Genomic DNA, 25,609 nt, shown 5'->3' with positions numbered 1-25,609 from the left:
TGTTCAGGTTGTGGGGTGGTGGGGGCTTCCTGAGAAATAGCAATCTCATTCAATTTCTACATTTCTGCATTTCTACCCAGATTCTGATCCCTCAGAAATGCAGAGACGTCCTTCCATTCCTCCAGATCTCTCATACCGCAGGACTGTGGAAGGGAAGGAAAACCATAGCCCCCTTCTACAGCAGTCAACTGCTGTATTCTGCAACGTAAAGATCCACAATCACAGACAGACACTTTGTCAAAGTGTAGAAGCTAAATGTCAGGTTGGCGTGCTGGGACGGTAAGGTACTCGATAGGCTGGGGGTGTGGTGGTGATAGGTAAAATGCCAGGAAAGGATGGTGCTAGATACGTAAGGTTCCAGCAGGCCAAGGTATAGGGTACTAAGTTGGTAAGGTACCAAGTGGGGTGCAGGATGCCAGGTGTCTGGGCAAATGATGCCATGTTTATGAAAGGTCAGGGTGGGTGGAGAGATCGGGCCGGACAGGAAGGGGCCTGCTGCCAAGAGGGTGGCAGTGGGCTAGGTAAAAGCAGGTCAGGTGTCACAGCAGCCAGTAATATTACATAACAAGCTTATTGTGACGAATGATCAAATAACCGAAGAGCGCTGAGGGTGAAATATGTTCGATGGCAATCCTCCAACTTGTCTCAACAGACTTTCAGAAATTCGAGCTAAAAACTGTGGATGCCGCAAATGAGAGACAAAAATAGAGACTGCTGGTAAAGCTCAGGTCAACCGGAAACGTTAGCCCTGATTTCTCTCCACGGGTGCTGCTAGTTTAGCTGAGCTTTTCCAGTGATTTCTAATCTTGTCTTCAAAAATCTCGCATCAGGCTGAAGCTTTAAAAGCTGTTAACTGAAGACTGGTCACGTGTCAGCTTTGGGACAGTCACTGAAGTATTTGCCTCTTAATGGCAAATGTTTATTTAATTTCTGTAATGTTGTGAGTCCTCTCATGTGAGACATGGTTATAACCTCATGTCGCTGATTTTCAGGAATTGTCTTGACACGGATTCAACCGAATATTGTTGTACCACACGCTCCAGGCCTGTTTTAGGTTTGAAGTTAATTCCGCACACCTCACTTTGTCACTGACTATGTTTTTGTCATTTTGTTTTTCCCCTTACAATTTGCAAAACCGTCAAAAAAGACAGATGCTGTACCATCTGGGCACAGGAGGGTGTCACCGTGAAGTAAATAGGAACGCACCACCTGATGCTTTCCAGGTCACACAGAGACCAATACCTGCCCAAAACATCAAGAATAAAATAGTCATAAAACGCTCCAAATTTGCATTCACCTGAAGTATATGTTGTTTGTAGAGGTCCAAATGTCTTAATGTTCTGATTTTGCTTCCACATTAGTCCTTGAATACATGCAATGTTTTAAGACATATGTTGAACAGAATTAATATGGATTGACGTGACAGCTGGTAGTCAGTAGGAGCTGGATCAACATGAATTTATTCCAGCTTGGCAGCTTAGGAGCTTGTATCTGTCGATGTTTTTCACTGAAAGTAAACCAATTTTGTGAGTTTTAACTTTTGATCCACACTGTGCAGCATAGATAAGTAGAGCACGTAACCTGGAGATCCTCTAGTATTGCTGTCATATGTTGCAATATCTGAGCATTTTGGCATATTGCTTTGCTGCTGGGCAGATGTTAAAGAAATGGTTCAATAACTGCACTAAGGAGGTACTAGTCTTGTCTAGTGCATGATGCAGCAACTAACAAACGCACAAATAACCCTGAATCCCCTCAATCAGTCAATCCAGTACTAGGATGTGCAGGTGCCAGTGTTGGACTGGGGTGGACAAAGTTAGAAATCCACACCACCAGGTTATAGTCCAAGCTACCTGAAAGAAGGAGCAGTGCTCCGAAGACTTGTGTTTGCAAATAAACCTGTTGGACTATAATCTGGTGTTATTTTCAACTTAATCCATCACTACACAGCAATGTAGGAGTTTAGACGCAGGACCACATTAGTAAATGAGGCAGTGGGCCCAGTTAGCTACAGGTCAGATTCTGGTTAACCTTCCTTACAACTGATTAAGGATTCAACACTTGGCAGGGGAATGGAGGTGATAACAAAAGTCTCACACATTTTCTTTCTCTCATGGTTGTCTATTCCTTTTTCACATATCTGTCTTCTCCACCCAGGACCTGATATAACCTACAGCTTTACCACTATCTCAAGCTTCCACCCTCCTGTGCTGATATGACTTACTTTCCCACAGGAACAGATCATTGACTGAGTTTGGGGACATACAAATAGGCGGTGGCAGAATTTCTGATTCTCAGACCGAGAGCCCGAAACCCTCTGAAACCTGGTGAACATCCCCCCCTGCTGGCCAAGGAGAAGAATTCCCTCGCGATTTGCAGTTCTCTCTATCTCCCTCTGCCATTTCCATCATCACCAGCCTCAATTCTTCAAAGTCAGCTGACTGCCTTTGCTTGAAAGCATGGCCTGGGTTTTATTGTTGTTTAGATCTCCTCAGGACATGTCTCAGTGGCCAGCTTTTAAGCTTGCTTCATCCCCAAAGAGCTGGTGAGAGACTTTCTTTAATTCAAGAATGTAATTTGCCACAATCTTGCTTTGGTCCAACTACTTGCTTCACAAAATGCAATCGCATTCTCTGTCGGGCCATAACTCAAGTCCAGAACTGCACTTATTTCAAGATAGTGCGAGACGTGAGGGGGCAACCTTTTCACACAGAGGTGGTTCATCTATGCAATGAAGTGCCAGAGGAAGTGGGAGGTACTGGCTCAGTTACAACATTTAAGAGGCATTTGGACAGGTACATAAATAGGAAAGGTTTTACAGGGATACCAGCCAAGCACAGACAAATGGGACTGGTTTAATTTGGAAACTGGTTGGCATTGAATGGCCAAAAGGGTCTGTTTGCTCGCTATATGACTCTATGACTCCAAAGCAAACTAATGTTTTCCTTTCAGTCGAGTTGGCAAAAGCAAAGTCCAACCAAATTGGCTAACATCTGACCAACCAACCTCTGATAGTTCTGAATTAGTGAAGGCAAAGTCACAAGTGTCTTCCCAGATCACAGGGCTGCTCCCTCATTGCAGGGAGATGACTGGGGTGGGAGGGCAGGGTGGGGGTGTTGGGGGCTGGTAGGGCAGAGTGGTGGTGTTGGGGGGAGGAAGGTGGTTTAACCTGAGGGAAGGGTTGGGAAGGAAAGTCCTTCACGATCACCTCAGCTGGTGCAGGAATTGAACCCACGCTGTTGGTGTTACTTTGCATTACAAACTGACCAGCTGAGCTAAACTAACTCCCAGTTCTGAATTATATAGAGTCATAGAGATCTACAGCACAGAAACAGACCTTTCAGTCCAACTCGTCCATGCTGACCAGATATCGTAAATTAATCTAGTCCCATTTGCCAGCACTTGGCCCTCCAAACCCTTCCTGTTCATATACCCATCCAGATGCCTTTTAAATGTTGTGATTGTACCAGCCTCCACTACTTCCTCTGGTAACTCATTCCATACACACACCACCCTCTGCATGAAAAAGATGCCCCTTAGGTCCGTTTTAAATCTTTCCCTTCTCACTCTAAACCTATGACCTCCAGTTCTGGACTTCCCTAACCCAGGTGAAAGACCTTGTCTATTTACCCTATCCAATGCACCTCATGATTTTATAAACCTTGATAAGGTCACCCCTCAGCCTCCGACACTCCGGGGAAGACAATGGGACAATGACAACAGCAGAGGTCTGATACACGTTTACTCACCTAAAGTAGCTCCTCAGGCCACCGTCCTCTGATCTTGTTCCGTTCAGCTCTGAGAGTCTGTGGAGATGGGTTTTTCAACAGCTGCAAAGATAAACCTTTTCCATGAGAGATTTAAGGTTTGCTGGTCAGGTATCTTATACATGTGACTGAGAAGAGCTATGACTGCCGTTCCCATTGTTAAATTAGAGAATGACAGGAATGCCAACTTGGTGACAAGTGAAAGCAGGTCCTCAGTGTGTCATTCATTCATTAGTTGAGAGGACACAATGCATTGGGCTCACACCTTTTCCTTCCTTGTGCATGCTTCTGTACACACAAGCAGATACAGTGTGAAGCCCTGTTAGAACCAGATCTCTCCCTCCCTCCTCCGTGTTTATTAAACTTGTTTCCTTTTAAGGGGCTGTCACCAAGGAAGGTACTCTTTGTATGCATGCTCTGTGTCGATGTATTTCAACTCGAACACTTTAACTGAGGAGCCAGAAAATGGAGTAGCCAGTGTACACTTAATCTGAGTCTTTCTTCGTGTCTAATTCACAAGTTCCTGATTCAAACTGTAAATATGAAGAACACTTCACCTCTCTCCCGAAGGGAATATAGAGTTTAGCTTTTTGTTTATAATTAGTCGTTTGGTAGTACTGTACAGAACTTGAGTATTGGCTTTTATCAGCAGTACTCCTTTATAATAACATGTTTGCAGGAACACTGGTACCTGAGTTCCCAGACTATATAATTTAGAAGATTAAATGACATCAGGATCTTTATCCTTCGCCCATTGAACGAGAGCAATATGAACTCGCAGAATGGAAATGCTCTTGCTGCAGTTTAATCATTATTATTATCAATCCAAAGGAGGATAGTTTGGATGTCATTTAATTGAAGCATTCTGCTGTGAAACCTGATGGTAATTATATTGATTCTCTTGCTGATTTGGTCTCTTTGCCTCTTCTAGTTGAAAACGGTGCACACTGTGAATTTGCAAATCTAAGGGATCTGCTGATCAGGTAAGAGGATCCTCCAGTCCATGAGGCCAAACCATTCTGTGTTGTGCAACAGCATCTGTACAGGTCAAAGTTCATCTCCAATCTTGACAAAATCTAGATGACCTGTCATTGGGTGAGAGTGCGTGAGACCAGTTGCTTGAACAGCAAAAAAGCAAAAATATAAAGAATGCAAGTATTCACATTTTGGAGCAAATCTTGGCAACATCTCCAGCGACATCGCTCACAAGAGCTAAGGCAATCACTCTCAAGTAGTGTTTCCCCAACCATTTCCCTTTGTGACCTTATACTCAAGGTGAATTTTAATTAGTAAGAGAATTAAAAGTTCCAGAGAAAAGGCAGGAAGTGGAGTTGAGGATTATCAAGTCGGTGCGGTCTGATTAAATGGTGGAGCAGGCTTGATGGGCCAAATAGCCTACTTCTGCCCATCAATAGGATCCTGACCCTCACCCCACTTTGGGATCCCCTGCCCTACAGTACAGCAGCAACTCATTCTATTGACTCAAGGTAATGTGAGTGGCCCAGATAAAACTTAATGTCCCTGACTGGCAGCAAAGATACGCACGTCACAAATTCATGAGCTGAATGTTCCTGTTGCAAATGTGATTTTAAGGTCAAGGGTCCTGAGGATAGAGGAGTAAAAGCCCCCCAGAGGATGATCGATGAGGGCACATGGGTGATTTAGGCTTCATGCTAAAGTCATGCGTTCGGCACCGGTTTATTTTTCTTACAAAATACTTGGACAAAACCTGTGGCCATTTAGGAATAGTTGGGCAGGAAATTAGATTCTGAGGCACATTGGTGGGTAGCGAGTGAGGGTGCTTGGTTGTCATGGTAGCTGTGCCATGCCAACCTCCATAGTAGCTTTGGCTATGGGCCAAACTGAGACCTCAGTGAGGCCAGGACAGGACCTCTTCCTCTCATTAACATTGGGCCATCAGTCTGCCTGTAGGCAGAATGTGGCCAGCCTGGAGATGCTATGTCCTATACAGGCAACCTGTGCCTGTCAGAGACCCACTGTGGAGGGTGTACCTGTACCCCATGCATAACCATCACCACCCCCCACCCCATTCTGCACCTCTCCACCTTCCTGTGGATCCAGTACCTCCCATTGTTCTTTCCATCCCTACTTATTCATGTTGTCCTTTGTGTTAGCTGTACCTCCCGCAATAGCTATGCATCCTCCATCGTGTATATTTCCCTCCCTTTCACAAATCTTCCTTTCCTAAGTTAATTATGCGATTACGAAAGCCGTATTTTCTCCTTATTTGCTCCCACCGGATTTACGATTATCAGTGGATTATGTTTTTCACAGTCGCAGACAGCTTTCTGACATGAAACAGGTATACTTTAAATAACATTCAATAGAAGATTTGCATTTATGTCACACCTCTCATGACCACAGAGCATCCCAAAGCACTTTTTATTTGTCATGCATCTACAGTTAGCAGTCGCTTAGCTAAGTTGGATGGGCGGTTGGTTCACCATGAGGAGTGATACCAACAGCGTGGGTTCAATTCCTGCACCATCTGAGGTTACCATGAAGAATTCTCCTTCCCAACCTCTCCCCTGACCTGAGATGTGGTGACCCTCAGGTTGAATCATCGCAATTATCTCTCTGTAATGAGAAAGCAGCTGGTCGGGCTATGGTGCCTTTCGGCGGAAGTGGGTGCTGGAGATTAGAGTGGTGTTGGAAAAGCGCAGCATCCAAGGAGCAGGAAAATCAACGTTTTGGGCAAAAGCCTTTCATTCCTGAAGGGCTTTTGCCCAAAACGTTGATTTTCCTGCTTCTCGGGTGCTGCCTGACCTTCTGTGCTTTTCCAACACCACTCTAATCTTGACTACAGTGGCTTTGCCCTTTTACCGTTAATATCTACAGCAATTTCTCTACCACATTCCATTCCCTTCAATGATCCCACTTGTGCCTCAGTTAGTAAAATGTGTGGTGCCCCAGTTTTCCAGCAATTCCAGAGCTTTTTTCTCTCCAGCTTTGGCCCTGTGCTCCCTTCCTGAAGCAGTCTGTTGTTAATTTTTGTTTTAAATTGCTTTCTGATGCACACAGAACTTCAAGGCAAGCTGTTAATTTTATTGTTCTCTTCATAATTGTGGATATTGCAGCCTGGCCTGTGTTGGTGTAATTAATGCCTGTGCACTTTTCCACACATTTTAATAAAGGAAAATCCTATTCACTTGTATTTTTTTTAGTGGCAAATTTTCAAACAGATGGATTTGATCTCTCTGAAAGGAGTGCATCTGGATGTTGTCAGTGATGTTTTAAGTACTTTATTCCCCCGGGTCTTAGGATATCAAATTTCTTTTGCTATGGCTGTCTGTCATAATAATATCAAAAGGCCAGATTTTGTATGACACAAACTCATCAAAAATTTAATAAAAAGGCACATAATTAATTAACATTTACTTGATGTCTTGCCACAGAAAACATTTTGTAAACTGAGGTTTACTTTTATTACACATGCAATTAAATGCATCATTTGCAAATCATTCGCTGGATGTAAATTTAGACCTGAAACCACCAGACACATGCACATATTAAAAACGGACCATTTCCATTCCTATCAGCGTGTGGAGAAACGTATTAACGATACCTGACTCACAACCAACCAGTATTACTGTCAAACAGAAACCGGCAAGATGGATGGAACATACCCAGGGGCTGGAATGCTCCAATGCTGTTAACCGTAGAAATGATACAACACAGAAAGGGGCCGTTCAGCCCGTCTTATCCATTCCTACTTACCAAATGCCTTTCTAATCCAATCTTCTTGCACACGGCCCGGTAGCTTATAGCACTTAAGGTGCGCATCTGGGTACTTTTTAAAAGAGTTTCGGGTCTCTGCCTCCGACGCCAAACTCAGGCAGTGAATTCCAGACGCTTTCCACCCTCTGTATAAAAATGTTTTTCCTCACGTCCCCTCTAATATTTCTGCCACTTAGCTTGACTCGATGGCCCCTGCTTTTTGAAGCCTCTGCCAAAGGAAACAACTTCCTCCTATCTGCTCCATCTCTACCCCTGACAACTATATACACCTCAGCGATATCACCCTTCAGTCTTCTCCATTCAAGGGAAACAACCCCAACTTCTCCCATCTCTCCTCGTAGCTACAATTCTCCAGCCCTAGCAATGTTCTAGTTAATCTTCTCTGCATCCTCTCAGGAGCAACTCCTTCCTGTAAGGTGGTGACCAGAACTGCACACACTACTTCAGTTGTGGTCTCACCTGTGTCTTGTGCAGTTTCATCATTATACCCCTACTTGTGTATTCTGTATCTCTGTCAATGAAGGAGAGCATTCCATATTCCTCCTTTACAACCTTAACTACCTGTATCACTACCTTTAGGGACTTGTACACCTAGATCTCTCACTTCATCTACCCCTGTCGGTATATTCCCATTTGTTCTGTATTCCCTTTTACTGTTTGACTTCCCTAAATACATTACCTCACACTTAGCAGAGTTGAACTCCATCTGCCATTTGCCGGCCCCCTCCACCAACCCATCTGTAGCAGTTTGGAGCTTACAGCTACCTCTCCACTATCTACCACACAGTCAACTTCTGTGTTACCTTTAAAGTTTCTAATTGTGCCCTCCCCTGTTCAAGGCCAAATCGTTCATGTATAAAGCGAACAGCAGGGGTCCCAACACCGAACCCTGTGGTGCACCACTTGAAACAGGTTTCTATTCCAAAAGCAGCTATTGACCATTACCCTTTGGGTCCTGCTACTAAGCCAGCTTTGGATCCAGTTGGACACATTACCCTGTATCCCTTGGGCTTTGACTTTTTTGATCAGTCTGCCATTTGGGACCTTGTCGAATGCCTTATTAAAGTTCACTTCTTTGCTGTTAGGGGATTAGTTCTTTAATTTTAGGTTGAATTGACAGGTTGAGTCAGAAACTCTCCGAACAATAAAGCGGTATTTAGATATTCACTTGCATTACCATAGCCTCCGGGTCTTGTCCACAAGCTGGAGAATAGTGTATTCAGATCCTTGCTGCCTGGCACAGATATGAGGGGCCGAGTGGCTACCTTCTGTGCTGTAAATATCCGCGAAGCCATTCTGACAAGCCTCCCCTGACCTCTGTCACTCATAACCTGCTTTGAAACCCAGTTTCTAAAAGTCTCAACTCCTTGTCTTCCAATTTTCCCTGCACAGTACTTCATCCACATCATTGCCAAAGGACTGTGTATTTCTCCATTCCACTCCATTTCTCCTCCTCAGTATAAAGGTCAGGACACCATAATCATACTAGAGCATGGGACTGCTTTCTCTTGAGAGAGAGAGAGAGAGAGAGAGAGAGAGGACTGGTGGTGGTTTAGCATAAGGGTCATGATGCCTCAGAGATGAGGGAAAAGGGTTTGAGAAGGTGAGTCCTTCATGGTAATTTCAGCCAGTGCAGGAATTGAACCCATGCTATTGGCATCCTGTCATTTTATTAAACTAGCTGTCCAGCCAACTGAGCTAACCAATCCCCTTTAACCTGCACCTACAACACGATCTTCCCTTTACCACTGAGAATTAAGTCCATTGATTTATTAACACAACAATGAAAGGAACACCACAGAGCAGTTCCAAATGCATTACAAATGCTCATTATAATTCCATTGTTTACAGACACAATGCAGGTGTTACTGCTGGAATGTGTCCGGTGCAGAGGTAATGATGACGAATGGTTGCTTTTGGCCCAGGTTATAACCTGTCTACAAATGCGTCGATAATAGCAGGATTGTCTATCTGACTCCAGGAGACTGGGGTCCATTGGTGAACTCATACAGTTTGCATTCTGAGAGCAGGCAGGTTATGAGTGAGTCTGTAGCCCTGCCCCGGGGCAGAAAAATCCAAATTTAGACATGTAGATGTCCGAGGTCGATTCTCTCTAACAGAAGCAGTATAAAAGGTGCCGAGGTCTCTGTACATAGCATTTCACACAAATATAGACCTTTCCAAACAGTCTGTGTTGTTGTTCATCCTCCAATGTAAACACTGGCCCTTATTTCATGTGTCTGTTCTCATGCTCCTTCCTTCCCCTTTTGGATGTTGACACAGTCTCTGCTTCAATCACAAACCCTGACATTGCAGCTCGCGCTCTCCATGTAAAGTTATTGCCCCACATTAAGCCCCCTATCTCGTGTCCTTACTCTCCCTCAGTGATGGTCTGTCCACCAACTCTGTCCTATCCCCTCACCGTTTTGAACAGCTCAGATTAACTCACCAAATCCCCTGATCCGCTTCAGTAAAAACAAACCCAATCTTTCAGATCTTTCCTTAGGTTTTTATTTCAATATTTGACATTAAGGTTCAATATTGGACACTATGCCACTTGACATAAAGCCCATTATTCTCTTGGCTTTCTTTACAACCTTATTGATTTGTAATTACCTTTTTAGTGTCATGGACTCATAGAAATGTTCAGCACAGAAACAGGCCTTTCAGTCCAACTTGTCCATACTGACCAGATATCCTAAATTAATCTAGTCCCATTTGCCAGCATTTGACCCATGTCCCTCTAAACCCTTCCTATTCATCTAGCCATCCAGATGCCTTTTAAACGTTATTGTCCTAACAGCCTCCACCACTTCCTCTGGCAGCTCATTCCATACACGCACCACCCTCTGCATGAAAACGTTGGCCCTGAGGTCCCTTTTAAATCTTTCCCCTGTCACCTTACACTTACGCCCTCTAGTTTTGGACTCCCCTACCCTGGGGAAAGGATCTTGGCTATTCACCCTATCCATACCCTTCATGACTTTGTCAATGTCCACAAGGTCACCTCTCAGCCTCCAACGCTCCAGGGAAAATAGTTCCAGCCTATTCAGCCTCTCCCTGTAGCTCAAACCCTCTAACTCTGGCAACATCCTTGTCAATCTTTTCTGCACTCTTTTAAGTTTAACAACATCTTTCCTATTGAATGCAATATTCCAAACATAGCCTAACCAATGTCCTGTACAGCTGCAACATGACCTCCCAACTCCGATACTCAAGCGTTGACCAATAAAGGCAAGTGTACCAAGTATCTCCTTCACTATCCTATCTACTTGGGACCTCACCTTCAAAGAACTATGAACCTGCATGCCAAGCTCTCTTTGTTCAGCAACTCTCACCAGGACCTTACCATGAAGTGTATAAGTCCTGCCTTGATTTGCCTTTCCAAAATGCAGTACCTCACATTTATCTAAATTAAACTCCACCTGTCACTCTTTGGCCCATCAAATCAAGGTTCCATTGTAATCTGAGGGAACCTTTTTCACTGTCCACTACACCACCAATTTTGGTGTCATCTGCAAACTTACTGACTATTCTAGTCTCTTAAGGTCCTGAACCCTAAACTCCTCCACTAACCCAGATCTTCTCCCATTCACAATATACAGTATCGTAATGCTGTTCCTCTTTAACATTGATTTTGTTTGCAAATATTCTGATGATGGCAAGGCAAAAAACTTTGAAAAAACATGTAATTTTTTTCAGCAGTACTCAAGTTCTCAACTACCCAGTGGTTCAGTACAGAAATATGATTTTTTTAAACACAATAAACCACGTCACTTTTGCTAATGTTGAATTCTATCACCATTTTTGTTTCAACAATCAGTCATTGCCAGCTTGCAGCTACCATTTGAGTTCTCAGGGTTACTTAGACTCTGCTGGATTCATAGAATCCCTAAAGTGTGGAAACAGGCCCTTTGGCCCAACAAGTCCACACCACCCCTCTGAAGAGTAACCCACCCAAACCCAGTCCCCCTACCCTATTATCCTATATTTACCCCTGACTAATGCATCTATTCTACACATCTGAGAACACTATGGGGCAAGTCAGCATGGCCAATCCACCTAACCTGCACATCTTTGGATTGTGGGAGGAAACCGGAGCACCCGGGGTGGGGGGGAGGGGGAGACCCACGCTGACACGTGGAGAACGTGTAAGCTCCCACAGATAGTCACCCGAGAGTGCAATGGAAGTTGGGTCCCTGGTGCTATGAGGCAGCAGTGTTAACCACTGAGCCACCGTACAGCCCATCATTTACTGTGCGTCTTGGTGCTCCACATTTAGACATCATTCCCTACATCCAAGTCATTGACGAACACACTGAGCAGAAATGGTCTCAAAACATAAAGCTGTACCCACTTCCAACTACTTGGGAAAGACTAACAAGGCAAGGGATTACATTGTGAATGGCAGGCCCCCTGAGAGTACATGAGAGCAGAGGGATCTTGCTGTGCTTATCCTCATATCCCTGAAAGGAGCAAGGCAGGGGAATAAAATGATGGTAAAATATCATACTTGCCTTTGCTAATTGAGGCATAGAATACAAGATCAAGAAGGTTATGGTGGAACAGTATAAAACATCCAAACACCTCATCTACTGTGTCCATTGCTCCTGATGTGGTCTCCTCTACATTGGGGAGACAGGACGCCAACTTGCGGAATGTTTCAGAGAACATCTCTAGGACACATGCACCAAACAACTCCACCACCCTGTAGCCAAGCACTTCAACTCCCCCTCCCACTCCACTAAGGACATGCAAGTCCTGGGCCTCCTCCATCGCCAAATCCAAGCCACCCAACAATTGGAGGAAGGACGCCTCATCTTCTGGCTTCGGACCCTCCAACCACGTGGCATCAACGTCAGTTACACCGGTTTCCTTATCTCCTCCCCCCCCGCCTCCAATCTCATCCCAGATCCAAACCTCCAACTCAGTACCACCCTCTGGAACTGTCCTACCTGTCCATCTTCCTTCCCATATATGCACTCCACCCTCTGCTCTAATCTTTCACTGTCATCCCCCATCTCCATTTACCTATTGCCTTCCTCGCTACCAACCCCAACCCTCCTATTTATCTCCCAGCAGCTCCCCCCCTCCCCCACCTTCATTCCTGATGAAGAGTTTATGCCTACTGGTATGCTATGTACAGTTCTGGTTACCACATTATCGGAAAGAAGGTGCAGAGGTGATCTACCTGGTCTGAAGGGTTGGAACTATGAGGAGAGATTTGATAGGCTGGAGTTGTTCTCTTTAGAGCAGCCAAGGTTGAAGGGGATATAATGGTGAGATTAGGTGGGGCATCAATAAGGTGAAAAAGAAGGCATTTTTTCCTTTAGTAGAAAACAATAGCCAGGGACATAGACCCTTGGAAAGAGTTAGAAGAATAAAAGGAGGTCTAAAATAATGCTGTCAATCCCAGACCTAGATCATTCATTCAGTGTGGGGACACCACACAATGGCAATTCCTAAACTGACTACAGAGGAACATTAATTATCCAGATGGGCAGTATTTCATTTGAATAATTGATTTATTCAGTAAATTGACTCAATGCCTCTCCTCTGGGGCTCGGAGTTTTCTGAAGTTTCCCTTTTCCTCGCTCTGCCTGCCTTGCTCCCCCCTCTCTGTCTCAGGGTTTGTTTCTGAACCCACACGCATTTTAGATTAGATTACTTACAGTGTGGAAACAGGCCCTTCGGCCCAACAAGTCCACACCGACCCTCTGAAGAGCAACCCACCCAGACCCATTCCCCTACACCTAACTCTACGGGCAATTTAGCATGGCCAATTCACCTGACCTGCACATTTTTTTTTGGACTGTGGGAGGAAACCGGAGCACCCAGAGTAGAGTAAACCCACGCAGACACGGGGAGAATGTGCAAACTCCACACAGACAGTTGCCTAAGGCGGGAATTGAACCCTGGTCTCTGGCGCCGTGAGGCAGTAGTGCTAACCACTGTGCCGCCCATTGCACTTGTGTGTAAGGGACCTGCAGCATTGCTGAAGCCTCCTCCCTCCACCCCCCCCCCACCACGCCCAATCAATTCAATGGGATTGACACAGCGGGCACTTACTAAGTCTGCTCCCTGTTCAGGAAACTAGGCAGCAGCACACCAAGTGCGAGACTCTGCCCCCCACGCACACCCCAACCCCCTGCAACCCACCCCCCCATCTGCCCCCAATCCCATGCAACCCGCCACCCGCCCATCTGCCCCCAACCTCCAACCCCACCTCCAGTCCACCCCCAACCCTGCCTTTGTCCACCCCTAACACTGTCCAACCACGCCACCCTATCTGCCTCTGCCCCACCCTTGCCCCCATCCACCCCCACCTACCATTCGCCACCCTCATCCACACTGCCTTCCCCCCATCCACCACAGGGCAGCCCAACAGGACACCAACAGTAAGACTGCTGCTGTATTTGGGGGTGAGTCTCCAAATAGTGCATGTGCGCGTACACGCAGACACACAGCCATACCCACACACATATATACACACAACCTTTTACTGCAACTTTTTGACAAGTTCCACCTTTGCCCTGTACAGGACAATGTTGGAGGGATTATCTGGGGAAAGGGGGGGCTTAGGGTACACCCCTGTGTAAAACTCCAGGGAAAGTGTGAGAGAGACAGAGAGAGAGAGGGGGTGGGTGATCAGTCATTTGGACTGTCCAGGACTGTTCTCAGTAAACCGAGTTCATTTTTAATCATTGTAACCAAAAGATCACTGTTGGAAACAAGTCTTTGATGTGATGTTTCTATCAGGACCTCGGGATCTCATTCGAATAATCTGATATTTGGATATTTGAGATTCAGATAATCTCGGTACCTCTGTAAATCACAGAATAAACATCCAATCTGCTCACAATGAGTCAAGCTCTATGTTATGATGATATCTCACTGTGTAATGCCTACTGTGTTACAGAAGAACTAAGCTTCCACTGCATTGCCTACATGATGATCATCTCTTCCACAAAAAGGTCTTATGAGGCAGGAAACAGGATTACATCAAACAGGGCTTGATGCATGGATATCTTAGCAATTTGATCCTTGGCAGAAACTTAACAAAGCCTTGTTTTTAATTGCTCTGTAGTTCTACTGCTCTGTGAGAGAGAGACTATGTGTGTGTGTGTGTGAGTGAGAGAGAGAGAGATTCTGTGTGTGTGAGATAGAGAGTGAAAGACCCTCAGTGTGTGTGTGTGAGAGAGAGACAGACTGTGTGTGGCTGTGTGAGTGAGAGAGAGAAAGACTCTCTGTGTGCATGTGTGTGTGTATGTGAGAGAGACAGAGTGTGTAAGAGAGCTTGTGTATGTGTCTGAGAGACAGGAGGGTGTGTGTGTGTGAGAGTGTGTGTATTGTGAGAGAGACTGTGTGTGTGTGTGTATGAAAGAGAGACAGGAAGCTGTGTGTGTGTGTTTGTGTGAATGACATGTAGACATAGTCATACACCACAGAAGCAGACCCTTCAGTCAATGTCGACCAAAATCCCAAACTGAACTGGTCAAACCTGCATGCATTTAACCCATATCCCTCCAAATCTTTCTTATACATGAACTTATCCAAATGCCTTTTAAACATTGTAACTGTACCTGCATTCACCACTTACTCAGGAAGTTCATTTCACATGAACTGCTCTCTGTGTTAAAAAAAAGTTGCCCCTCATGTCATTTTTAAATCACTAGCAGATATAGGCCACATAGAAGATAAAAACATTTGGTTGGAGGATACTCTGCTGCTAAATAGTCCTTTTCCTTTTGAAATGTTAAAATATAGGAAGAATTATCTGCTGTTTATTCCATGTCTGTTATCCAACATCAGAGATTATCCAACAAACCTGCTACAGATTCCCACAACTCGCACTATTACTCTTTCTCTTAAGGATTTGTTTTTTAATGTGTTTGAGGCTGAAGGCTCAGATGCTCCAGATTGGGTTAGAGAATGGTGTGTACATTTAATAAGGAGCCATGGCCTTTCAATGTGTCATGTATCTGTGCACTTCCTCCAGAGAACAAGAGGATTGACTGATCTGCTCCACTGTTCATCTCATTCACTGCCTGCAGTTTAGTTGTATTTAAGGTTCTTGTGACCAGAGTATTGTTCATGACCCTTTCAGTTGCAGAAAATCTTGATTAGTCCTGTGTCAATTTAGTATTCGCTGAGCCTTTTAGAATTAGAGAGTTTACAGAAACAGACCCTTCAGTCCAACTCATCTGTGCCTACCAGACATCCTAAACTGATCTAGTCACATTTGCCGGCATTTGGTCCATATCCCTCTAAACCCTTCCTATTCATATGCCCATCCTGATGTCTTTTAATTATGCTCAGCTCCATCACTTCCTTGAGCAGCTCGTTCCACACACACACATACACACACACACACCACTCTCTGCATGAAAACGTTGCCCCTTAGGTCCCTTTTAAATCTTTCCCCTCTCATCTTATATTTATGTCCTCTACTTATGGGGCCCCCCCCACCCTGCAAAAAAGACCTTAGATGTTCACCCCATCCATGCCCCTCATGATTTTATAAACCTCTATAAGGTTACCCCTCAGCCTCCGACGCTCCAGGGAAAACAGCCCCAGCCTGTTCGACCTCTCCCTACAGCTCAAATCCTCCAACCCTGGCAACATCCTTGTAAATCTTTTCTGAACCCTTTCAAGTTTCACAACATCCTTCCTATAGCAGGGAGACCAGAATTGCACACAGTATTTCAAAAGGGGCCTAACCAACATCCTGTACAGATTCCACTTTCAAGAAACTATGATCCTGCACCACTAGGCCCCTTTGTTCAGCAACACTCCCCAGGACCCTGCATAGGTCGTGCCCTGGTTTGTCTAACCAAAGTGCAACATCTCACATTTAATTAAATTAAATTCCATTTGCCACTCCTTTTGTTTTAAGAAATGATGGTACTTCCTTTCGACAATCCTCAAAAGCCACAGGTAAGAATAAGGAGGATTCCAGATAGGTAAGCACAGTGGAGCAATCAGGACAGGACTCTGCAACTTTTGCTCATTGTCACAAGATGTCTGCCCAGGAAGGGTGGCAGATTGATTATGACTCTATCATCTGACATGAAAGTCCTGTGACTATATTACAAGTTGAATGCATTCCCACTTGGCTTGAGAATCCAGGAGCTTCCCCCTAGTTATCAGAGTGATGCCCTCTTACAGTGGGTGCAGTGTCAGCAAACTGGGCTAATTCTCTGATGCAAGGAGGACTAACGTACAGAGTAGGACCAGTAGAACCAGGGATCTCTGATGAAAATTAAGGGGTCTTTGCACCTAAAGTCAAAGAGGAGGAGACTTATTTCACTCAACCTGTGTTTAGAACCCTCTTCCCAAAAGAGCAGTGGAGATAGGTTGATCAAATAATTTTTAATGCAGGCCTAGATAGATTATTGACTGACGAGGGAGCCCAAGATTGGTGTTGAGACTAGAAATCCAATCAGCCATGATCTTACTGGAGAGGAGAACAGGCTCAAGGGTCCAAATGACGCTCCTAATTCAGCTATTTGTCATCGAAACTAGAAAATAATTTCTGGCTACAATACTGATTGAGATAATAGTTTATTTGAGGCAGTTAATTGTTTTACAGGATTCACCATATATAAAAACAGAAGCATGGACTGCAAAATAACTTTTCAACATTCTGCACCTTGATAACGACCTTCACTCATGGTTTCTCAATTTAAATGTAAAATTGTGACCCAGAGCACAGCACACCAACAGGCCATTCAGCCCAGCCAGTCCATGTTGACTATAATCCCAAACTAAACTAGTCTCAGCTGCCTGCTCCTGGCCCATGTCCCTTCAAACCTTTCCTATTCATGTACTTGACTAAGTGTCTTAATTTAGTTCTATCAGGACCACCTTCATTGCCCATCTCCCTCAGAAGCCTATATAGTTTCTTTTAAATGCATCTATACTGGGGTCTCCCAAACAATGGTGGTGATGTGCAAGAGTTTGGGATCATGAATGTGCAAAGTCTTCAAAAAAGATGCTGTAAAGCTCAGTTTCAGTGTTACCTGCTGGGAGGTCTTGTGTATTTTTAATCATGGGTACGGCCTAAGTGACTGATTTTTACAGGTTTGATTCCTCTTGCAAGAAAAGCCAGCTGGAAGGTGGATCCCACCAGTACTCCGTTCCCCTCAGCTCTCACCAGCACCCCCCTCCTCCCACAGTACTCAGAATGGCACCTCTCAAGCCTTGAAATGGAGTCATATTGCCAAGCACTGATGTAAACTATTCATTGCAGCTAGACCCCAATGGTAACAAGTTCCATGACCTTACCCATTCTCAGAGTTTCTCCTGAATCGCTTATTGGTTTTATTGGTGGCTATCATATATCAATGGCCCCTGTGTCTTCTCTATCAATGTCTTTCCTCATTTTACATTTCCTCTATTAGGTCACCCTTCAGCCATCCTTCTCTTCTTACTCTTCCCCCCCCCCCCCACCCCCCCATACAAAAGTGACCTGTTTATCCTCTCCTAATTGCAGTTCTTTGTCATTTTTGTAAACCTCAGGTGATGATCAAAACTGTTCTCACAGAGGAACTGGAAAGAATTTTAGTTCAGCCATTATAAACTAAGCAGGGAATGAAATCTTATGAAGGTTGACAAGTGACTGTGAACCCCCCAAACACAAGACTGCACATCTTCCAGTGTTTCCTGTATTGAATTGGGCGACTGTCTGTGTGGGCCCCTTCGGGTGCTCTGGTTTCCTCCCACTGTCCAAAGATGTACAGGTTGGGATGGATTGGCCATTCTAAATTGCCCAGAGTGTCCAGGGATGTGCAGACTAGGTGGGTTAGCCAATGTAAAAAAAACATTACATCAGCAGCTTACTGTTTGTTTTCACACAAATAACACGTATTTCTCACTGTGGGCTGGTAAAACGGATTTAAATACATCTTCCAAATCCAAGCGTATTTGAAGCCCAGGGGAAGAATTTGTCATCAGCTGTTGCACCAAACAGGCAGGCTCTGAGTGATTGCCTAGTTCAAACTTAACTAGTCTTTGGGATTATTCATAGCACAGAGTGACAGAATCCCGACAGTGCAAAAGCAGGCCGTTCAGCCCATCGAGCCCGCACTGACCCTCTGAAGAGCACCCAACCCAGACCCACTCCCTCAGAAACGAGTAAGGGGCTAGAACGCAAGAAATTGGAGCAGGAGTAGACTGAATGGCCTCCATTCAGTACAACATGCACGATCTTGAGCCTCAATTCCACTTTCTCTCCTGCTCCCTTGACCTTAAGTATTTCCAACACTGGAGACTTCTCAACACTCAGAAATATAGCATTCTGAAAATACCAACCCTCTGAATGAAGTATTTTCTCTCCATCTCAGTTCTACATGATCAGCCCCCTTATCCTGAGAGTATGTCCTTGACTCGTACTATGTCCAACCTCTGTTTGCCCTAATAAGCCTCTTCAGTCCCTTGTGCGCACCCCCTTCTGTTAAACCTGTGCAGGGAGATCACCTCTTGTTCAGTGCTGAGTGCTTGGGTTTGGTGCAGATTGCGGATTGCATTGATGTGGCGAATGCTGTATAAGTCCCCTGTTTGAGTAACAGATCGGTGGAGATTCCTGCTGCTTTCTTTCTTCATTGATGGCTGACTTTTGTTGTTCCCCCTTGCACCTCTTTAAAGGTCACACCTCCAGGATCTGAAAGATGTCACACACAAGATCCATTACGAGACCTACAGAGTGCGACGATTGAACGAAAGCAATGGGATCAGCAAGGGGTTGCCGAAAGGGAACAATCTAACCGTCAAAGAAGATGTGGAGAACAATCTCTGAGAGCCCACTCCTGCCGGCCAAGAATAAACTGTGCTTTCAACATCTCCTCTGCATTGTACAGTTTTCGTATTTCAGATAGAACTGGAGAGAGAGAAAAAAAGTATTTTCTGCTTTAAAGGAAGGCAGTGGGGTTTGAGAGTTTCTATGTAGGTTGTTTAACGGGATGGGGTTGGGGGGGTTGGAAATTTTGGATGGAGGGTGGTTATTGAAAGAGAATTGTAATTCCGATAAGAGGTTACATGTCGTCATGATGTTCTCTGTATTCCATTCTGTCAATAGCAAGGGAGAGTTTAAAACATAAAGCTGGTGTGCCGAGAGATGGTATGTCTGTGCCTACATGGGTGTTGCTCAGCTGCAGTATTGCACAATGGAGTATGCAGCATCATGAACGAGTCTGTTAGGTTAGTGTCTTGTACAGCACTGAAGCTCATAGAGCAAGACAAAGCCTCACCTTGAGCTCTCTGATTTATTACTACCTTAAAAAAAAGTGCTCTTCTTATAAACTGCCACCTTTTGATTCACCTTTCTCCTCGTACTCACTTTTTCCCTTTCTGTCTCTTTCTAACTCATTCACTCCATCAGCCACTTCCCTCTGCCTTCCTTTCATGCTCCCTCTGTGGGCTTCCCCTGGTGTCTTCCCCACCTTTGCGTTACCGTTTGAAGACTGGTTTAGGAATAGAATTGTACTCTCCATTCCACAACGTCCTGAGCTCCTGAAACGCTGCAGCTTTTGAACAGTGTCTTTTGTTTGCGGAGGGATTGCGGAATCACTTGGTCATCGCTGAGTCGCCCAAGCAATCTCACAGAGTGGGTGTCGAGGGGGTAATTGTTACAGACAGCCTGCTGTAACAGCCAGCTTGCTGAAGTCATTTACATCTAAGGCCCCTTCCCTGCTGTCGAAAAGTGGACCGTTTGACCCTAAAGTGACCCCAAAGCAGGATTCCATAACCTGTTCCCAAGCTGCTCCTGTGCTTATAATAATGCAAGTGCATTAGTGAAAGACCCTTATTTCAGCCATATCCACAGTATCTTACACAACATTACAATGTCAGCCTTTTAAAGGGAAACAGCTCCCAGGTTCTGATTTCCAGCATGCTTAATGTAAAGGAGAAGGACCTCTGACTGAAAGGTCAACAGATTATAGTGAGGACTGATCTCGACTGAGGCCTGGCATTCAAGGGTCATCTCAAACACAGTTGGGGATGGGCCACAGACCCTATCAGTGACACCCACATCCAATGAAAGAGTGATTAAAAACAACGTATAAGACATAGGAGGTGACGTAGGCCATTCAGCCCATTGAGTCTGCTCCACCATTCAATGAGATCATCTGATAATCCTCAACTCCACCTTCCTGCTTTTCCTTACAACCTCGCTGATTAAAACTCTGTTCCATCTTCAAATATGGTCAATTGTTCAGCCTCTACAACCTTCGGTGGTAATTAATTCCACAGACTCACGACCCTCTGAGGGAAGAAATTCCTCATCTCTTCCCTTTTTCTGAGATGATGCCCTCTGGTCTTAGATCTCCCACAAAGTGAATGAACATGTCCACATCCAAGTCATACAAGAGACCATCGATGGCCCCTCATAGTGTCCAGCCCTTACTGCCAGTCATAGTTCTTACTTGTAAGCAGGCAGATAGGCAAACCCCTAGGAGTGTTCATTCCAGTTCATTGCGCACAGTGTGTCTTCATGTGTTCTGATGAGATTCCTTACTTTAAAAGGGTTGGAGAGGTTGAGAGAGGCGCAGTTGGAAGCAATCTGTTTGGAATGCTTTGTCAAGTTGATGTTGCGAATAGTGACCACATACAGTTCAGTTTTGAGAGGCTTTCCACACTCCAAAATGGAAAAAAGTTATTTAAAAACTGTAACTTTTAGCTAATTATTTTTCTACACCTGTATATCAACAGGCGCTTGATATGCCTGAGGGCAATTAACCACAGAGAAAACCACTTGAAACTGCAAGTGAGTCACACCTCCGCCTCTGTGTGGCCTAGCCGACAGGTTGATAGGGATGACTTAATTCAGTCATTGGTAAAATGAAAGTATCACCAAGCTCAATGAAAGAAAATGATTTCATTGCATTGGAGGAAGAAGCCCCACATTTTTGTAAACACACGATGGTGAGTGATGTTTTACAAGAAGATACTTGTTCATTCTGAAATGTTTGATCTGTAATTGTCAGACAGGCAGGGAGGAAATATTTGATAGCCATTGAGTCGATGAATTGTGCGGTATTGCTCCCATCTCCATGACATTCTTGCCTGTATATTGTGTGCTTGTTGATGTACAATGATGTTTCACTCTACTGGGAACCATTCTTATGCACCAGGAGAAGTATATGAGGTGTGGGGGAGGGGTAGGGGTGTCAAGATCCCGGAAATCCTTTCCAAACGGCAGTTTGTCCCGTTACCATGGAGACCAGGGTGATTCAAGGAGATGGTTTCCTGAGGCAATTAAGGAGGGGAATACCCAGATACCGCGAAAGAATTCAGAAAGAGGAACATATGAACAAATCAAACTATGAAAATACATTGAATCCAATAAAGACAGGTCTGAAAGTCAGTTATTAATTCGCACAAAAGTGATCTTCTCTTGACGAAGCAACATTGTCTCTCGAGATTTCACCTTTCTGTTTAAAGAATCTCCATTTTTTGATGGGTTTCCCATCTCCAGATCACAGAATCCCTACAGTGTGGAAAGCAGGCCATTCAGCCCATCGAGTCCACACTGCCCCTCCAAACAGCATCCCACCAGACCCACCCCCACCCCTCTTGCCTTCCTATTTTTTGGATGATGTTTGATCCATGCAGCTCTGCCCAAAATGACAAAACAATAGACTGAAGCCCAATTTTGTAATGCACCCACACAGAAGCAATCATGTTTCCTGGGCTATACAAAATCCAATGGCTTTGGGTGCTTGTGCAGATATTCAACACAGTTGTGTCATTGTAGGTTGAGACACCTTTCCAAAATATTCTGTATGTTAAGCATAAGCCTGGGTATCTCTGAATGATGAGCATTGTGTAGTCAGGATCTGATTCTGTTTAACTGTGTGTTGGAAACCTGTAGCTGTATTCATGAGCACCCTCAAGCTCTGCATCATTTATGAACTGAAGGCAATACTGGGAATAGTTAGCTCTTTGGACCTGCAACACTGACATCTACAGGACCTTTTCCTACATTGCGGACGGTCTTATTGAAGTCAGTAAGTTACAGTACAGCAGCATTATCCTCACCTCTTCCCACTGGACCCTGCAAACAGCCTTAAATTGTGAATTCAAACAGGAATAAACGCACCTTATAAAGTGACATACATAGATGCAAAAAAAGAAACACTGCTCTGTCTTTTATCTTCACATTTAAATGGAATTGGAAATGAAATGGAAAAACTTTGGAGATGTCACTGCCTTCAAACACTGAAATATTCTATTTGTCCATTTGACGTTTTTAGATATTTTAATTTACCAAGTTACACTGCGAGTGGGAGTTTCTTTCTTTAACAAGGCTACCCTACATTTAGAACCATTATGTTCAGTGACTTAATTGAAAATTCATTTGTATCTTTTTTCAATGTTTATTTTAATTAAAGCTTTTTAGGTTTTACACAGGGGTTTCTGCCCTGAGTGTCAGCAAAAGTCATTTGAAATGTGTCTTTATTTTTAAAAGAATTGTTGGCTCAAACAAACCCAACAGGGTACTTTGCTGTTTGTCAAATGTATTACTTTGCCAATTGCTGTTAAGGTAATGTTTGTGATAAATCTGCTTTTTCTCTGTGGGCACTATCCAAGGGGAATGGGCACCTACTTTAACGTCCAGGATGGGGACAGCGCCGACAGAGAAGATCTTGTAAAATCTAGACCTTTACTGCGATTCAGCATGTTCCATACTGTCCGAAATGAAAACTTCTCCACCTTGCCTAGAATAAAGCTTTGTTTTAACTCTCTTACGTTTATCAAAGCAAAAGTCTGTGGTTAAATCACTGTTTGCACATAAGGTAATCTTTTCCTTACACTCCATATTTATCAAAAATTTAAACTTTTCTCTTACATTTTATGGGGGTAAAAATCCAAAAAAAATTTAAATTTTATATGTTCATTTTATGATCAAAATAAAATTCTGTCTGCTAGTTAAGGCGTATTTATTGTTTCTTAAACTTGTTACAGCACGGGGTAAACCCTCCTGCTTAATTTAAACCAGCAATACAGAAAAAGTTTATCCCGTGCAGTAATCCGCGAAAATTCGAGAGGTCAAGAACTATCCCAAAGAGCACTATTTTAAGTAAAATTAACAACTTTAGTTCTTAAAGTATAACAGAGAATAACTAACTAACACCTATTTACAACTCCTTTCTCTAACCTATCTTTTATCTTTCCCTTCTACAATACTGGTCCGATAAAATCCCTGATTCAGATTTACCAAACATTCAAATTTCAAAACCAGCCAGCTGTCGAATTTTCTCTTTGTATCTTCCTCTTTTCTTCTTAGGGATTTCTGTCTCACAGGTCACTGATTGATAAAGGTAACTTTTAGATAGCTATTCTCTGAGTAGTCTGCATGTGCTGGTGGCGTAGCAGTTCTCTCCCAGCTGTTCAAATTTTCCCTGGTCTTAAACCCCCAAGCATTGGATTGTGTCATTGGCATTTACTATGGGCAATATACTCAATTCAAACTGAATTGGAGTTGGTATTTTTTGGGGTATAATTTAAACTGATTGGCCTAATTCAAACTTGTTTTTTGTCTCCAGGCAACCAGTTACACTAGCTGCTGGACCAAAAGGTTATATTGTATCTTGTTCAGAACACTTGGTGATGTCAGGTAGTTCTGTTAGCTTTTAACCGTCTTAAAGGTACAGTACACCCACATCTTCATAACAAACTCAACACCTGGCAGAAAGTTAAAAATCACCATCATCTTACCAGACGATTACTGTCTCATTTGAGAGCGATGACCCTAACCTGAGCTTCACCAGACTTCAGGTGAGGGGAGGAGCCTTCACAGTAATCTCAACTGGTGCTGGAATTGAACCCACACTATTGGCATCATTTTCTATTGTAAACCAGCTAGCCAACCAACTGAGCTAAACAGACTACTGTCGCCCAGTTACCGCCCTCGATGATAGATATTGGCTCAGCGAAAAGAGTCGTGTCTCTATCAACAAACAACAACTTTATTGGTTAGCTAAAACAGACAAACAATTCACATTATTTGGTAAAGAAAGGGTTAAAAGCAGAGATGCAGTTGATGCAAGACTAAAATCCACGCGCACGCCTACCAGATTTCTCAGACATTCCCAGAACAGTCACAGAAAAAAAATAGGCTAATACCCCAGAATAGGAGCTCACGCAAGCTAGGTGATTGCTCAGGTACTCAGTGTAATCTCCAAGTTTAGGGTTCTTCACTTTGGTGAGGGTTGATCTCGAGTTCTCACTGCAGGAATGCCCAAAATCTTTCATTTTTATCCTTTTCCCTTATCTTCCCAAACGATGGTGTCTTACCTCTCGTTGGTGAGCCTGTGCCTTTTCATTATAGGGTCTGTCCCAAGGACGCTGTCAGCATTACCTCATTACTCTTCCACCAAATAAGGATTTATACCTTATGTCATTTCCTTTGTTCTGAGCTGACCCGGTTTGAACTGGTTCAAGCCAGTGGCTGGGGCTCAGGCTACCTTGAGTTGACAAGCTGCTGTTTTTGTGCATAAGCAGCTTCTGGTGAATGTTACCAAATCAGTGAGTACCAACATTCCATTTGCTTCAGAACTCCGCTCTCCTCAAAGCTGCCCAATTGGATCCTGCTTTGCAGTTGTTGCCCAAATGGCCATTCTTTGGCTGCTCGACTCTGGACAGCATCTCCTCTCAAGTAGATCCTTACACCACCTGCCAATCACAGTCATATTTTCCTGCGCCAATCAGGAGAAATTTGCAGTGAGCAGCTAACATTTTTAAAATATCTTTTTTTGCCTCTGGTGGAAAATGTATTTGTAAGAAATGGACCCACTATAAAACATTTGAAAGGCAGCGAATAATTCTTGGTCAAAACACAATAAGCTTTAGATCCCAAAGGATGGAGAGTGAGCATATAATGTTGTTATAGTGGCACAGTGGTTAGCACTGCTGCCTTACAGTGCCAGAGACCTAGGTTCAATTCCCACCTTCAGGTGACTGTCTGTGTGGTGTTTGCACATTCTCCCTGTGTCTATGTGGGTTTTCTCCCACAGTCCAAAAATGTGCAGGTCAGGTGAATTGGCCGTGCTAAACTGCCTGTAGTGTTAGGTGTAGGGGAA

General features: G+C 44.1%; 1 protein-coding gene and 1 long non-coding RNA gene across 8 annotated transcripts in view; one reads left to right on the top strand and one right to left on the bottom strand.

Moving 5' to 3' along the window:
- LOC140464628 (neuronal-specific septin-3-like) overlaps positions 1-23,272 on the top strand; it is a 408,811-nt gene extending 385,539 nt beyond the window's left edge. For all 7 annotated transcript variants that reach the window (XM_072559949.1, XM_072559956.1, XM_072559954.1 and 4 more), the window contains 2 exons: positions 4,699-4,750; positions 19,173-23,272. In XM_072559949.1, coding sequence (XP_072416050.1) covers positions 4,699-4,750; positions 19,173-19,323 — 203 coding nt within the window. In that variant the 3' untranslated portion in view covers positions 19,324-23,272. The remainder of the gene's footprint in view (positions 1-4,698; positions 4,751-19,172) is intronic.
- On the bottom strand, positions 1,345-24,888 carry LOC140464629 (uncharacterized). Its single transcript, XR_011954954.1, has 3 exons — positions 24,825-24,888; positions 3,750-3,830; positions 1,345-1,507 (listed from the first exon to the last, which is right to left on the bottom strand). It is a non-coding gene; the product is annotated as an uncharacterized lncRNA (long non-coding RNA).
- Between the last annotated feature and the right edge of the window lie 721 nt (positions 24,889-25,609).

This window comes from Chiloscyllium punctatum, chromosome 40 (assembly GCF_047496795.1).
Source record: "Chiloscyllium punctatum isolate Juve2018m chromosome 40, sChiPun1.3, whole genome shotgun sequence".
NCBI lineage: Eukaryota > Metazoa > Chordata > Chondrichthyes > Orectolobiformes > Hemiscylliidae > Chiloscyllium > Chiloscyllium punctatum.
The sequence above is the reverse complement of the archived record's forward strand: the minus strand, read 5'-3'. Positions and strand labels throughout refer to the sequence as shown.